Below are 14,803 nucleotides of genomic sequence, written 5' to 3'. Positions count from 1 at the left end.
ATAAAAAGGACTTCTTTACACAGAGTGTAGTTTACACTGTGGAATTCACTTCCACAAGAGGTACTGATGCCCACCGATTTGGATGACTTTAAGAGGCAGCTAGACAACTTCATGGCGATTCAGGCTATCCGTGGCTGCTGCTCCAAGATCAGGCAGTGCACCTGTGTACACCAGTTGCCTGGGCGCCTGGGAACCTTCACCAGTTGCAGTGGAACATGGGTGGGAAGGTGCTTTTGCACTCATGCCCTGCTTATGGGTTTCCCATGGAGAGCCAGCTGGCCACTGGGTGGATTAATTAGCCCCCTGGTCTGATCCCTACATTCTTTATGTGGATAAATGGTCCCACAAAGGGAAGTATTCTCACCTGCTTTAGGGTGATACAAAGGGTGGTACAGATGTGCACATTCCCTATAGCTTTTGCCATTAAACCATTGAAGCCCCAACTCTCTCTGCTAGCGCAATTTTGTGGGATTCTTTTTTTCTCCTCTAAATATTGCAGGTTGCAAAAGCGGCCTTCCAGAGGAACAACGATGCCTTGGACGCCGCACTGTTTTATCTTGCAATGAAGAAAAAGGCGGTGGTGTGGGGTCTGTTTCGGTAAGTTTGGTTGGCGTTTGCTTTCTAAAATGACGATTGGAAAGCTTGTGCGACTTATGGAAACCTGAGCCAAGCTGCTAGCTAACTTTCTACTTGCAGGGCAATCCTTTGCAAGTCTTCCTGAGCTCCACAGAGCTTTATGCTGCTCATTCTGTTCTCCCCTTTTTCTTTCTGCACAGTTCTCAGCATGACGAGAAAATGACCCAGTTCTTCAGCCATAATTTCAGCGAAGATCGATGGCGCAGAGCAGCACTGAAAAATGCTTTTGCTCTACTGGGGAAGCAACGCTTTGAGCAATCAGCTGCCTTTTTCCTATTAGCTGGATCCTTAAAGGATGCTATAGAGGTATTAACTGAAAGGCATAATGTCCGGGATTTAAGTAGACGTGTCCAGTGTAATTTGGGGGGATTTTACCTCAAAAATTTGCCTGGGATATCAGAAGTCGGCCTCATGCAGCTTGCACCTTTATGGCTGAGCATGTTCCCTCTGATGTTTGATTTAGCTTAGGTTATACTGGGTCAGAAATGACACAGCTCTTCATTGCCTCTTCTGCAATGGGGAAATCAGCCGAAATGTTTTAGTCAAGTGGCAGCATCTTCCCCACTGTAAAACCTACTACAATTTAAATTGTAATAATTTCTAATTTTGCATTAAAGTACACAGAAACTTTATGGAAATATGTGTTCCCCGTGTGGGGGGTTTTTTATTATTTTTGGGGCTCTCTTCCCTTCCCCTTCCTCTTGCTCCTTGCCCCCTTCCTGCCTTCTTTTTTTTTTTTTTTCTTTTCTCCCTGTTTTTGGTGATGCCTTAAGGCTCTCCAGGAGTTGGCTCGGCAGGAGAGTCACCGCTGAAGGCGCAACCTCCACAAGCAGCTTTTACAAGCCTCACCTGCAAGTCCTGCTAGGGAACGTTTGCCAGAGTTGCCCTTTTGGAAGTTGTGGGACACACCAAAGGGGAAGCATGGATATAATTGCATGTCTGGGACTTGGTGCTTCCTTGCCAACATCTCAAGGGTGCCTGAGACAGAGCTCTTTTCCCCTTCTGCCAGCAGACAGTGAAGGCCTAGAGCCCTGGAGATTATATCGCCAAGGGCAGTATTGCAGAGCGGCTGGGGAGGAAAGATTGTGCTTGGCTCGTGGCTGTATTTACTTATTTTGTTTTTCCGGGAGCCAGTACACTCCTGTGCTCCCACTAGTTCAATACAGCCCACAGTTATTTTACAATGCTCAAATGATATCATCTCTATTATCTTCTTAATAATTAAACCGAAGGATCAACAAGCTATCAGACCAAATCAAGTTAATTAACACATCACTACCTTTTGCTTGAGTCTTAACCTGTCTTATCCGTATTAAAGGAGAATGGCTTACTTTCTGGGCTCTGTGTTTGTTCTGAGGCTGAGTCATGTATTTTTGCATGTGTTTTGTAAGTTCATCAGATAGGTTCTTCTGGGACCTTCACAACGCTGTCTTTTGCAGGTGTGCCTTGAGAAAATGGAAGATATCCAACTAGCTATGATTATTGCTCGCTTATATGAATCAGAGTTTGAGATATCCTCCACGTACACAGCCATCCTTTATGAAAAGATTTTGGGCTGTGAGAAAGATGGGACTGGATTCAGCTGCACCAAACTACACCCCGATCCTTTCCTGAGGAGCCTGGCCTACTGGGTGATGAAAGAGTACACCAGAGCGCTCGACACGCTGCTAGAACAAACACCAAAGGAGGAGGATGAAAATCCAGGTAATGAAATATTAAACTGTTCTGCAAACCTCCACCTTGGAAGGAAAATTTGTTCTTAATTTTTTATTTTTTACTCCAGGTGCTTGCTTCTTGCCTTATTATTTTAAAAGTTCCCAAGGTGATTTACAAAGAATTAATATATAGCATGGTAACATCCAGCTTAATAAATAAAGGCTTAGGATTCAAAGGCTTATGAATAAAAGCAGCACGTGAAACAGCAGATAAAATTATTATTATTATTAAATTGCATTTATATCCTGCCATTTTTCCTCTTGTGGGAAACCTGCGGGGGGGGGGGACTCGTAGTCCATTCTATGTTGTCCTCATAACAACAACCTTTTGAGGTAGGTTAGGCTGAGAGCAATTGACTAGCCCAAATTCATGCAGTGAGCTGTGCATATTTACTTAAATGCAGTTCAGATGCTCACATTTGTGCAACACTGGAAGGCACCTCGGGAGGTGGCACCCTGAAAATGTGGCTCAGAGATCAGCAAAGCTACACCAGAGCAGAAGTGGAGCTGGCATAGCTGCAGAAGCATTTTGTCCGATCGCAGCCCTTTCCCAGCCTGGAAAATAGTCTGGAAAATAGTCAAGCAGGCAAACTTATGTGCCTGTCTTTGGGGGACACTCACACCTCCTCTCAGCTGCGCCATCTTGGAATGACTGATTTAAGCCATATTTTTGTGTATGCATGGTTTTTCGTTTTGATTTCTCCTACATGTGTTCACGCAGTGGGCTTTGGTGAGAGTGAAAGTTTGTGGCACTCCAGTGGCTGCAGAAACAGTGAATCGAGAAATTGGGGTTGATCCCAGTGGAGATTGGAATTCTTGGTCCAACAGTGCTCAGTGTCTCTCTGTCTTTCTAATGTCCTCTTCCTTGGGACCTTTTGTAAAGTCAGTGAAATAGATATCCATTTGCATGCATCTCAATTTGCAAGCATTTCAGTTTGGTGAAATAATTATTTATTTACTTATTTATTTAAAATATTTATATGCCATCCTGTTGCAAAAGCCTCAGGATGGCTTACATGAATGAAATAGAAATTCATGTGCATGTATCTCAATTTGCAAGCATTTCAGTTTGGTGAAATAGAAATTCAAGTGCATGTATCTCAATTTGCAAGCATTTCAGTTTGGTGAAATAGAAGTTCAAGTGCATGCATCTCCTTTCCTTTCCACTCTCCCTGAAGGGTTTCTGCACAGGAATTAAAATAGCCGCTCTGTCTTTTTAAAAAACGATGTCTCAATGAACAGTGCAGCAAAGGGCCACTAGGATGGCGGCTGGTTTGCAGGATGAGCCATATGAGGAGAGACTGAGGGAGCTGGGTCTTTTTAGCCTTGAGAGGGGGAGACTCGGAGGGGACCTCTTAGCGACATACAGGAATGTGAGGAGGTGCCATGGAGAGGTGGGTCATGACCTTTTTGCCCTGCAGTGGAGGGCAGGATGAGTTCCAGTGGAGCAAAGCTCAGGGAACCAAGATTTAGGGTGGATGCCAGGAAGTACTTCCTGATGGTTAGGACCCGAGGGTATGGAATGGGCTTCCATTGGAGGTGGTTGAAGCCCCATCGGGGAGGGTGTTCAAGGAAAGGCTGCACATGCACATGGTGGGCATGTCATGAGTGGAGCCGGCTGGAGCCGGGGGTCAGACTAGATGGCCCGATAGACCCCTTCTGCCTCACTCTTTTTCTGTGTTTCTGTATCTCCGATTTCTCTAGTCATCGTCAAATCCTGCAATCCAGTCGTGTTCAGCTTCTACAACTACCTTCGTACTCACCCCTTGCTCATCCGGAGAAATTTTTCCTCGCCCGATGGGACTTTAGCCACATTAGGACTGCAAGCTGAGAAAAGCTTCGTGGACAAAATCAACCTCATTGAAAGGAAGCTCTTCTTTACGACCGCCAACGCTCACTTCAAAGTGGGCTGCCCCGTTTTAGCCCTTGAGGTTCTTTCCAAGCTCCCCAGCATAAGCAGCAAATCTGCCTTGTTCCCGAAGAAGGAGGACGCCAGCCCTAGTCCGGTCATGCAGAATGGGGTGAAAGCAGAGCCAGCGATCTTTGGTGAGAGCCGTGCATCGGATTCGGTAAGTCAGGCCGACTCTTCAGCCCTGATTGACTGGAGCAAGCCGGCAATAACCTTTGAGGACGAGCCTCTGCAACTTGACTGGGGAGAAGACAAGAGCAGTTCGCCGGAGGAGGAAGAGGGGGGCCTGATGATGACGGGCTCAAAAGCAGGACCAGAAGACACGAGGCAGGCTGACAAAAGCCCGGGGAGCGAGGATGCAGATGCCGACAAAACGGAAGTCGACGTGATTGCCGAGCAGCTGAAGTTCCGAGCCTGCCTCAAAATCCTCATGACGGAACTCCGGACATTGGCAACGGGGTACGAAGTGGATGGAGGGAAGCTCCGGTTCCAGCTGTACAACTGGCTGGAAAAGGAAATCGCAGCTTTGCACGAAATATGCAATCACGAAGGACGTGACAAAGATGACGGTAAAATCGATGTCGGGATAAACGGAGACCTCCTTGGCCACGAAGACGCGGTGGACAAGCCGGAGGTCGGCTCCTACGAGCGGCACCAGATGGAGCGGCGCAGGCTGCAGGCCAAGCGCGAACACGCCGAGCGGAGGAAGTGGTGGCTGCAGAAGAACCAGGCCCTCCTGAGGGTGTTCCTCAGCTACTGCAGCCTTCACGGGGCGCAGGGCGGCGGCCTCGCCTCCGTGCGGATGGAGCTCAAGTTCTTGCTGCAGGAGTCGCAGCAGGTATGGCCGTCTTCCCGCGCAGAGCCCTTCAGAGCAGCACTGCAGCTGTGGGCTCCACTCCACTGGTGTCCCAGCCAGGGCTTCGTGCGATAGAAAAACCGTAGGCAAATCTGCTTCGACGTGGCTTGGAAAATACCCTTGGGAAGCCTTTTCGATATGGTGGGGTTTGAGCGAACACACCTCCCTTTACACACGCCACCACAATCTCACGCATGCACACATGAATTATGTCTTTGCACCGCTAACCAATGCGCACAAGGGGCTAGCAAAGGGTGAGTCAGGTCCATTTACGGCACGGGTGAGCAGCCTCCAGATGTTCTGGCCTGCAGGTCCCATCTAGGGCTGTGATTCTGTTGCTCTGAAGCCTGCCTTTTCTTTCTTGCCTTCAGTATGTGGGTTCAAAAGGTGGGTGCCCCGGGAGCTGTTGGGGGCTGCAGGATCCGGGGCCGGGCTGCCAAATGTGGAAAAGGGACACAGGGACTGCGCTTAATGCAGTTCGCTGTCACCAGCACAGACAGATGCCAGAGGGACGTTCGCACATTTCAGGCCAGGGTGAAATGATGCCCGAGCCTTTGTTTGCTTGTGTGCTTGGCCCACCAGGAGACGACCGTCAAGCAGCTTCAGTCGCCTCTCCCGCTGCCTACGACGCTGCCGTTGCTTTCAGCCAGCATTGCTTCAACCAAGACGGTGATAGCCAACCCCGTGCTGTACTTGAACAACCACATCCACGATATTCTCCACACCATCATGCAGATGAAAACACCGCCGCATCCCAACGTTGAAGATGTGAAGGTAAGAGAAGGGAAAGTGCAAAGCAAGTGAGGCCATGTGTGCTGACTCTGCGAGGTGCTCCAGCCGTGCAGAGAAGGCTTCTCCAACCTGGGGTCCTCCAGACTCGCTGGACTACAGCCCTCTGTGTCCAGCAGCCCTGATGGCTGGGGGAGCCGCATGCCATGGGACTTAACTTAGCATTGTTCTGAGTTTGCTGAAATCCAATTTGCTACATTTGGCTTCTGCTTCTTTTAGAATCAAGAGTTCCGGTATGACATGGTCACTGTCCCGTCCCCTGCCTCCCCCCCACACCCCCGAGTTCCCATAGCGGGCACTTTGTCCACCAGGTCTTCCCTGTTGCTTAGTATCAGGCCAGGGATCGCTGCTCCTCTCGCTCCTTCCTCCACTTCCTGTTGGAGGGAGTTCTCGGAATGTCCCTAAGGGAAATCCCATGTGAGGAATCTCTTGTGGAGGCCATGCTTGGCAGAGCTGATCTCCCAACTGATCTCGGGAATACTGGGGAAATTGAAGTTCCCCATAAGGACAGCCTTGTGCCTTGTTGAAACGCTGGCAATCTGCTTTTCAGAAGTTTCCTCCTCCTCTTCTCCTAGCCTGGGTGGTCAGTAACAGACTCCAGCCAATGTGCTCCTTGCTCCATTTCTCTTAATCCAGATATAGGACAGCTGATCCGCCAAGCCCCAGCAGCTGGAATCATAACAAAGGAAAGAAAGTTAGCAATTGTTACTGAGATGACCGCATTCTCCAGCAGAGAGCATGGGATTGTGGCTGTGTTCGTGTGAGAATCTGGGATGAGGGGGAATGGAATGGGAATGGGAATACATGGATGGGCAGCTAGTATCTCCCTTTTGTCTCCAGCCTCTTGCTCCACTTTCCCGTGGAAGGGATCATGGCCTCCTGGTAGAACACACCTGCTTCACGTGCAGGATCTGGCACCTCCAGTCCTGTGGCCAGGTGGGCTTCCGGGCAGCATGGCAAGGCAGGAAGTGCCAGCTCATTTGCCTGGACAGGTGGGGCGTGTTCTCCATTTCCCCAACCCCATTGGAAGTAAGAGCAGTGGGACAGCTCCATTTCCCCTTAGGGACATTCCCAGTATATCGCTGTAGCGTCATCATAGCCATGACTCCTGGAGTTTCCCACACAGGGTTCCCAGACAGCTCTCTTGGCATCCACCAGGCTTTGTGTGCCTCTCCTGGTTTTTATTCTGTTTCCTAAAACAGATTTGTATGTCTTATTTTTTTTAAACTGGCAGCCTGACATGCTGCCAAGTGAAGAGTTGCCCTCTCTTGCATTCATTATTTGGTTCAGAAAAGTTGGGTTTTGGTGTTCCGTTCCCATGTTCTAAGACTGCCCTGTGCTTGGGTTCTTGGGCAAGTCATTTCTCTTTTAGGCTTCCAGTTTGCTTTTTGGGAAATAAGCAGTTTGCATCCAGCTGTGAGCACCAAAACAGCCGCTCTATGAGTAGGAAAGCTCTGCCCCCACAGCAGCCATTTTGGGACAGCACCCACAACGATTCCAAGTCACCACACACGTTTGGGGAGCCCTGAACCACACGATTGCTTGGATCCATCCAGTCAAGAAGCCTTTTCATGTTGAAAGAGAAGGAAAGGAAGGAAGGTATCGAAGGGCCAACAGGTTGGGGGAAAAATGGATTTCAAGCGTTGCCCAGGAAGAGACACGGATGGAGCAGTTACCACTTATACGTGGCCTCCCTCATCACCCCAAGCAGCAGCTTTGCACTGGAAATGCAGCATTAGTTTGTACTGGCATATGGTGCCAATCCATAACATAAATGTTGATTTTTCTCTCTTTTCAGGTACATACCCTCTATTCATTAGCTGCCTCCCTTTCTGCATCTATTTACCAAGCACTGTGTGACAGCCACAGCTACAGGTGATCTCTTTATTGTTTTCTTTCCCAGCATTGTGCTTTGAATCTGTTTCGCTCTCCTTTGTGATCGCAACATGATCCTGCTGACAGAGTGAGGGGTGCGGGCCTGGGCACAGCGTAGGACTGGGGAACAACCCCCTTTGAACTCAGTGCCCAAGTTGGAGCACCAGACTCCTGAGTCACTGGAAACCATAAGCCAGACTGAAGTGCCCCCTCTTTTCCTTTGCTTCTTCCTTTCCTTGGATTTTACATCCTGGTGTAATTAAATTACAGTTAGTCATTGCATCTGAAACTGGAGTTATGTATGATTTTACAAGCTAAGATCTTAAACCACAGTTTGAATTTGATTTGAGATTGTCATTTATAAACTCACATTAAATCGTGGCCTAGTTAAACCAGGCGCCAAGGAAGGAAGGAAGTGGGAAGGGAGCATAACATGGCATTGCTGGGCATTCTGTACCAAGACGATGGCATGCCAGAGCGAACGTGCATCATGTTGCTGTGATTTCAGTGGTGGTGTTTTCAGCATGTGTATTTCAGAAAATGTATTGTTGTAGTAACAGCACCACCACCATAGTGTTTGGACTGTTTAACTCTCCCACCGAAATCAGCAGGATCTGAGTGAGCTTAGCTAAGCCATAGTCTTTCAGTGGATAGAGTTTTGACTGTAAGAACTGAAGTAGATACTGTGCTTCCCCATCAGTTCATCTGGGGATGATGGAAAAGCATTATTGCAGCAATTTTGTTTAGTGAGCTATGTGGTGAATCCTTGGTTTTAGCAGGAGTTATTTAATAGCTCTGCAGTTGAAAGGTGGGGGGAAATTGTCTTGGATAATCATGAAGGGTTGGGTTCGATGTATGATCACAAGGAGGAGTTTGAGATGTGTTAACTCTGTTTTTGTTTAATTTTAGCCTGTCACATTACCCACCGTCTACAGTTAATCAAGCTATTGCTAATCTTAGCTATAATTAATAGAAAGAAGTCAACATCAAACCATGGTTTATGATGCTGACTTCTTATAACTAAGCTTAGTTAAGATTAACCAGTTTTGGGTGCAGATAACACACAAGGATGTGGTTGATGTGAAATGAAAGCAGAAGCTTCTGAGCTCTTTTTTGTAGCCTTTCAGGAGAAGGAAAGGAGGGTGGTAAATGGGTAAGCCTGAAGGGTCATCCTGGAAAAGTGTCGATTCCATATTCAACCAAAGCATCCCTTGCTTTTACGTACTCCAATCCTTCTTTTTAGGACCAAAATAACACAACTGAATCTGAAGCATAAAGCTCATTCTATGATCCCTTAATCAGTATTTTTAAAAGATTGATTCTGCAATGTAAAATATTGAAGAGCCGTAAGGCTGGTTTCTTGTGTTTCTAATCATTTAGCCCATGGCACAGGGAAAGGAAAGGGAATACAGACATCCCCTGCCTAATTATCAGCAGGAACCATATATGCTCAGAATCTTGAGAAGTACCCTGAAACTAACTTGCCTTTATTCTTTGGTATAACTTTTTCTCATCTCACATTAAGAAGAATTAAAACTTGTTTTCAGCAGTCAAACCGAAGCAAATCAGTTTACAGGAATGGTTTATCAAGGACTTCTCCTGAGTGACCGTCGCCGACTGAGGACAGAGAGCATTGAGGAACACGCCACGCCAAATTCCTTGCCAGCTCAGTGGCCTGGTAAGGAAAGTCGAGTGCCAGACCATGGTTTTGTAGGCTCAGTCCTGAAAAGCCTGATGCTGCAGAAAGTTAAGAACATGCATGCAGCCCTTTGCAGTATCAGTTCTCAGCATCCTGTTACTCTGCAACTATTTCCATGTATCTCCTCTGGTTTTGTTCCCTTGTCTTTCAAAAGGGCAATACCATGGTTAGAATCCCATCAAAGTGAAGCAATTTATTGAATTTCCATTGTTTTGAATGGGCAGTTTTGGAATATGAGAGCCCTGCTAAAAGTGTGAGAGACCAGAGTTCCGTGCACTTCATCTCATGCTCCCATGAGATGCTTCCTGAAAGCCAGCTGGCAGGATGTGGCGGATGTGGGCCTTGTCTCCCCGCAGCATCTGGTTTCCAGTAGCCCAGAAGTTCCAAGCAGCCAGTGCTACTTAGTTATTTACAGAACTAGCCCAAATCCCGTCAGGAGTGTCTCTCTTATTTTCAGCCAGCAGGTGTGCAGTCTTAAACCCCAGATTTGGTTGTGCCATTTAGATCCCGTCTTTTCCTTCAAAGGTTCAATTTGGAACCTTCCCTCCCCAAAACAATCCTGCCTTTTCCTCCAAGGCCATCTGCCTGATCCCCCTGCTTCTGATTTATCCTCACAGCAGCCCTGTGAGATGGAGGAGGCTGAGAGTCAGTGACTGGGTCAAACTCACTGAACAGACTTCCTGGCCTTGTGCACACGAGAAATGAGGGCCTCTCCCGGGGCCCATTTCAGCATCTTTAAATCCTGCACCCCATAGCGAACACAGTGGGGCTTATATCTGGTAGATACGTGCCGGATGGTGCTGGTAAGCAAATCCAGCACCTCTTACATTGGAATTTCTGGGATTCCCCTTTGCTTTGGAGCATAGGCAGACACATCCGGACATCCATGAAAGCGGCGCCACCTGGTCTTCGTCCAAGTGACCCCCCCCCTAATGTTCCTGCAGGTGTGAGCTCGCTTATCAACCTCTTGAGTACAGCCCAGGACGAGGACCAGCCGAAGCTCACCGTCCTGTTATGTGAAGCCGTCATAGCCGTCTACCTAAGCCTTCTGATACACGCACTCGCCACGAACGCTTGCAACAAACTGTTCCGACTAGCAGCCCATCCTTTGAACAACCGAATGTGGGCAGCTGTCTTTGGAGGCGGAGTGAAACTTGTGATAAAACCAAGGCGGCAGTCTGAAAATATTCCAGGTAATCCGTCTCTTAAGAGGCTCTAGACTCCAAAAAGGGGCACTTGGAATAGAAGTGGACCCGATCATACCTTACTCAACATTTACCCTTGATTTGTCTGCCAGATGATCGTTCAAAGTTCAGTTTTCCCCAGTGCCTGCATTGTTTGACTCCCGTCTCCTTCTGCCTCCTAGAATCTCAAACATCTTTGTAACACTGTAGTATTTTCTCACAGAATGTTACCACCACTGCCTACTGCCCCTATAGCCTGCCAAAACAACCCCTGAGCAGTCCATAGTTTGGGGTTCGCATGTAATGCAACTCAAAAGAGCTCATAAGAGTTTGAAACCTGTGCCTTTTCTTCCTGGGTGTTTTGAATTAACAACTGATAGTTAACTCACAGTTCCAGGTGTGACATACAGAATTCTGCAACTCGGGCTCAACACATAGTCTACGAGGTTGTTTTTGCACGCAACTTGCTCTTCCTTACAGTTGACAGTAGCAGAGCAAACGGTGCAAAACAATAAATGCCTGATTTTGCTTCACTTATCTTTTAGCAGAACATCTTCCTTTTCTTGGCGAAGGTATTGCTTGAAAGAAATGTTTCTCGTTGATAAAGTGATACAAGAACAAGCATATCCAAGGCCAACATATTTACCTCTTTGAAAGCTAAGCTGTTACAAGCAGTAATCATTCTCTAATCTGTTCAGTTCAGAGCAACCACAGTCCTTAACTGCCAGCACAGAAAATATAGTGCCCTTAAAAATCTGCAGTGATCACACCACATTAGATTATTAAATAGCAATGAAATTGCCACTGACTGTGACAAAAAGCATCTGTGCAAGAGGGTTAGTGAGAATCTATGTGCTGATTGCTGCGTGTCTTATTTTCTCTTCCAGATATGTTCAAATCGGGATAAATATAGCATGGATCTTTGTTTTTGGATGATACATTTCATCTTTATCTGCTTTTTTCCTTTTTAAGTGGGAATTTGAATGTGGATTATTCATAATAGAGACAGTCTTCGAATTGAGGAGATTTTATGTTCGTTATAATTGAGATATTGAATTTGTTATCAGTTTTGCTTCAGTGGTGATTTGTTACTTATTCTCTGTAATTGCTTATATCTTAAAGCACAAATATTGTGTGAGATGCTCTGGAAGGACACATCCCTTCCTTCAGTGAATACAAAGATCAGACGTCTGCATTCAATATCAGTCCTACTCAAACCAAAGCCAGGTGGCATAGTCCTTGCTAAGTATTAAATAAATTCTCCACAAGTTTCTGAGCATTGCAAAGGGTTGAATAAAGCAGGGAGAAAGTTTCAGCGTGAGGGCCAGATTCTGTTTCTGCTGAGCTCGGGGCCACATTTGTATGGTGGGCAGAACCAAAGGCAGAAAGAGAAGGACCAAATACTAGTGCATTTTTAGTGTCAAGCTCCTAGTCTCTCTTAATAACTAAGTATTAAGAGAGACGTCTCGGCTTTGATGTGGACGGGGGAGCTTCCTGAAGGCTGGGAAACTGCCTGATGATCCATGCTTGGGGAAAGGAGGCTCTTCAGGATGCATGAAGAGCTGGATTAAACCCCCTGAGGTGCTGATCCCTGGAATAATGTGATGCTATAGTTGTGTTCCCTCTGGGCTGCTTGTTTTCAGACTCTGACCCAGGAGATGGGCATGCCTGGAGTTGAATAAATTAAATATTTAATTCACTATTCAGGCCTCATGAAGATGGAATGCTACAAATACTTCACTGTGCTTAAGAGATTAGAAGCAGCACACAAGATTGTGAACATCGAGTGTGGTGTACTGTTGAGTCTAGGGGGACACTAACCAGGGTTAGTTTTTCACCTGAGTTAAAAGGGGTTTGAAGCTTGTTTATAAGGCCTACTGAAGGTTCCCTCCAGTTAGAATCAAGGCTAGGGCCATCGTTCATGCTGACAAGAGAAGGAAAAGGGGAGAGTCTACTTCCTTGAAATGATGTTCCTAAAAAATAGCTGCTGTCAGAGTTCATTTCCACCTGCCTCCTTCCCTTCTAAAGTCCACCATGCCTTCTAATGGAGATAAATTTCTTTGAATCTAGCAGCTGATTCTGTTTCTGATGATACAAAGGACATTAATGAAGGTGTGTAAAGATGTGCAGAAGTGATTTGCGTTTAGGAATGGGAAGTCAATCAGTTTGACCATAGCAATAGCGCATATTTTCACAATGGACAAATATTGTCAGATATTCCATGAAACTAAGGATGGCCTTATGGACAGCATGAGAAAATTTTCTATTGTATATTTGCAACAGGAATATAGGAGTGAGTGAGCAAAAGCAAATAATGCAATGACAGAAATCCTAATTATCCAGAACTGGTCCTAAGAGGATCCGTTTCTCTGTTTGATAACACTTGTGTGAAGGAGAAAACTGAAAACTTGAGGCAAGGTTTCACTCCCTTTCAAACTGCATGTAGAAACTTATATGGATTGATACTTATTTATTCCTAGCCATCATTTAATTACTTGATATCTGTAAGTTCTGGGATTTCAGAAGGGTAAAAATGGCTGCAAACATCAAGTTTTTAACGTTCAGGCACACATTTATACTGAGCTGCCCCTGTTAGTGTACTTAATTAAGAATTAAAGAAGGCCTGTATTACTTTACATAACAAACTTAACTTGATTATTCGCAATAAGAGTAAAGGGGAAACCTATTGACAATGAAGGCCTTTTTGCTACTTTAAAAACAACAACAGATGCTTTTGAAAGTGCTTGGCTGATACTTGACAATATTTGACCAATATTAGACAAGTCTGTTGACTGTATTTTGACTGCCTAAATCCCAGCCTGGCTTGTGTTTGAAAGAAGATCTGCACTTTTGAATCTGAGCACATTTGTTGTGATGCAAGTGTAATCTTCAGTTGCTGGCTAGGTTTGGAAAGGAAAATTCGAGTTTAATGTACAAACGGATGGCATTCAAGAAATACTGAATTGGCTTTATATCATTGTTGTTCTTGTTATTATAAGCATTCTCAAAGGGTGAGAGTTTCCCAGTCTGATCATTACCACTCACAAACCAAGTTGCTTTTCTATTTTCATGGAGTCTGACTGAAGATTACAATTAACTTTTTTTTTTAAGTGGATTTTAGGTGTAGCACCAAATAGTTCTAGCACTGTTTTTCTTTTAGGTTTTCCATCTGGCAACCTTGCACTCTGTGTGTGTGTGGAATTTTACACCCAAGGTTCTTCAAGATAGGAAAGTTGGAGTTCATAGCTGTTTAAACTCTCTCTGCCTTCAGCTCCTCCAGTTTCTTCAGAAGAGATGGATAAGCATCGTCGTAGATTCAACATGAGGATGTTGGTGCCGGGGAGACCAGTGAAAGACAGTGCGGTCCCTCCGCCTGTGCCCACGGAAAGACCATCCTACAAGGAAAAGTTCATCCCTCCGGAACTCAGCATGTTGGACTATTTTGTCGCAAAGGTGGATTAGTTGGTGTATCCCCAGTGTTACTTATTTTATGTGTATCCCGTCTTTTTTCCTGTAAGGAATCCAGGGCAGCGTGCAGAATTCTCTCCCTCCCTGTCCTCACAGCAACCCTGTGAGGTAGGTTAGGTTGAGAGAGAGTGAACCTGGTAAGCGTTGTGGCCAAGTGGAACTAGAGCCTGGATCACCCATATCCCAGTAAACACCCCAGCACTAGCCACACTGGGACAGGTCCGACTTTATTCTCTAAAATAAGGATGAGAAACGCATGCTCTTCTAGATGCTAGACTCATGCTGACCCCTGCTTGTGCTGGCTGGACCAAGTGGGAGTTGGAGCCCAACATCACACAAGTTCTCCATCCCTCCTTCAAAAATATGTCAGCATTTCAGATACAATACTTCCACGTTGAAAAGTTAAAGTCAGAATATAATGGGGCCTATATTAGCTTGCATCTCATCAGGCAATATTTAAGTCACTTAAATTTGGTATCTTTGGAAAGAAGGCTTGATTACAACAGTCTTGGGTGCCTTCCCTTTCGGGCACGCACGGTCTTGTTGCCTGTTAGAACCACCAGGTGGCTCATACTGCCAGGATAGTTCCATTAACAATATTAAGAGCAAATTAGCTATGCAAGCTGATGAAAGCTATTGGAACAGCAACAACAGACAGCCACTAGAACAGAT

At 46.0% G+C, this 14,803-nt stretch overlaps 1 protein-coding gene across 2 annotated transcripts in view; it reads left to right on the top strand.

The window, feature by feature from the left end:
* Positions 1-14,803, top strand: part of DMXL2 (Dmx like 2) — a 79,757-nt gene that overhangs the window by 46,464 nt on the left and 18,490 nt on the right. The window contains exons 21-29 of one of the 2 annotated variants that reach the window (XM_044438949.1): positions 500-597; positions 777-942; positions 2,076-2,340; positions 4,056-5,098; positions 5,699-5,890; positions 7,704-7,780; positions 9,331-9,458; positions 10,424-10,672; positions 13,935-14,116. In XM_044438949.1, coding sequence (XP_044294884.1) covers positions 500-597; positions 777-942; positions 2,076-2,340; positions 4,056-5,098; positions 5,699-5,890; positions 7,704-7,780; positions 9,331-9,458; positions 10,424-10,672; positions 13,935-14,116 — 2,400 coding nt within the window. Of the gene's footprint in view, positions 1-499; positions 598-776; positions 943-2,075; positions 2,341-4,055; positions 5,099-5,698; positions 5,891-7,703; positions 7,781-9,327; positions 9,459-10,423; positions 10,673-13,934; positions 14,117-14,803 lie in introns of both variants that reach the window. The other variant, XM_044438948.1, reaches the window with a different exon arrangement.

The sequence above is a fragment of the Varanus komodoensis genome, unplaced genomic scaffold (assembly GCF_004798865.1).
Source record: "Varanus komodoensis strain SLA01 unplaced genomic scaffold, ASM479886v1 scaffold33, whole genome shotgun sequence".
NCBI classification, from domain to species: domain Eukaryota; kingdom Metazoa; phylum Chordata; class Lepidosauria; order Squamata; family Varanidae; genus Varanus; species Varanus komodoensis.
The sequence above is the reverse complement of the archived record's forward strand: the minus strand, read 5'-3'. Positions and strand labels throughout refer to the sequence as shown.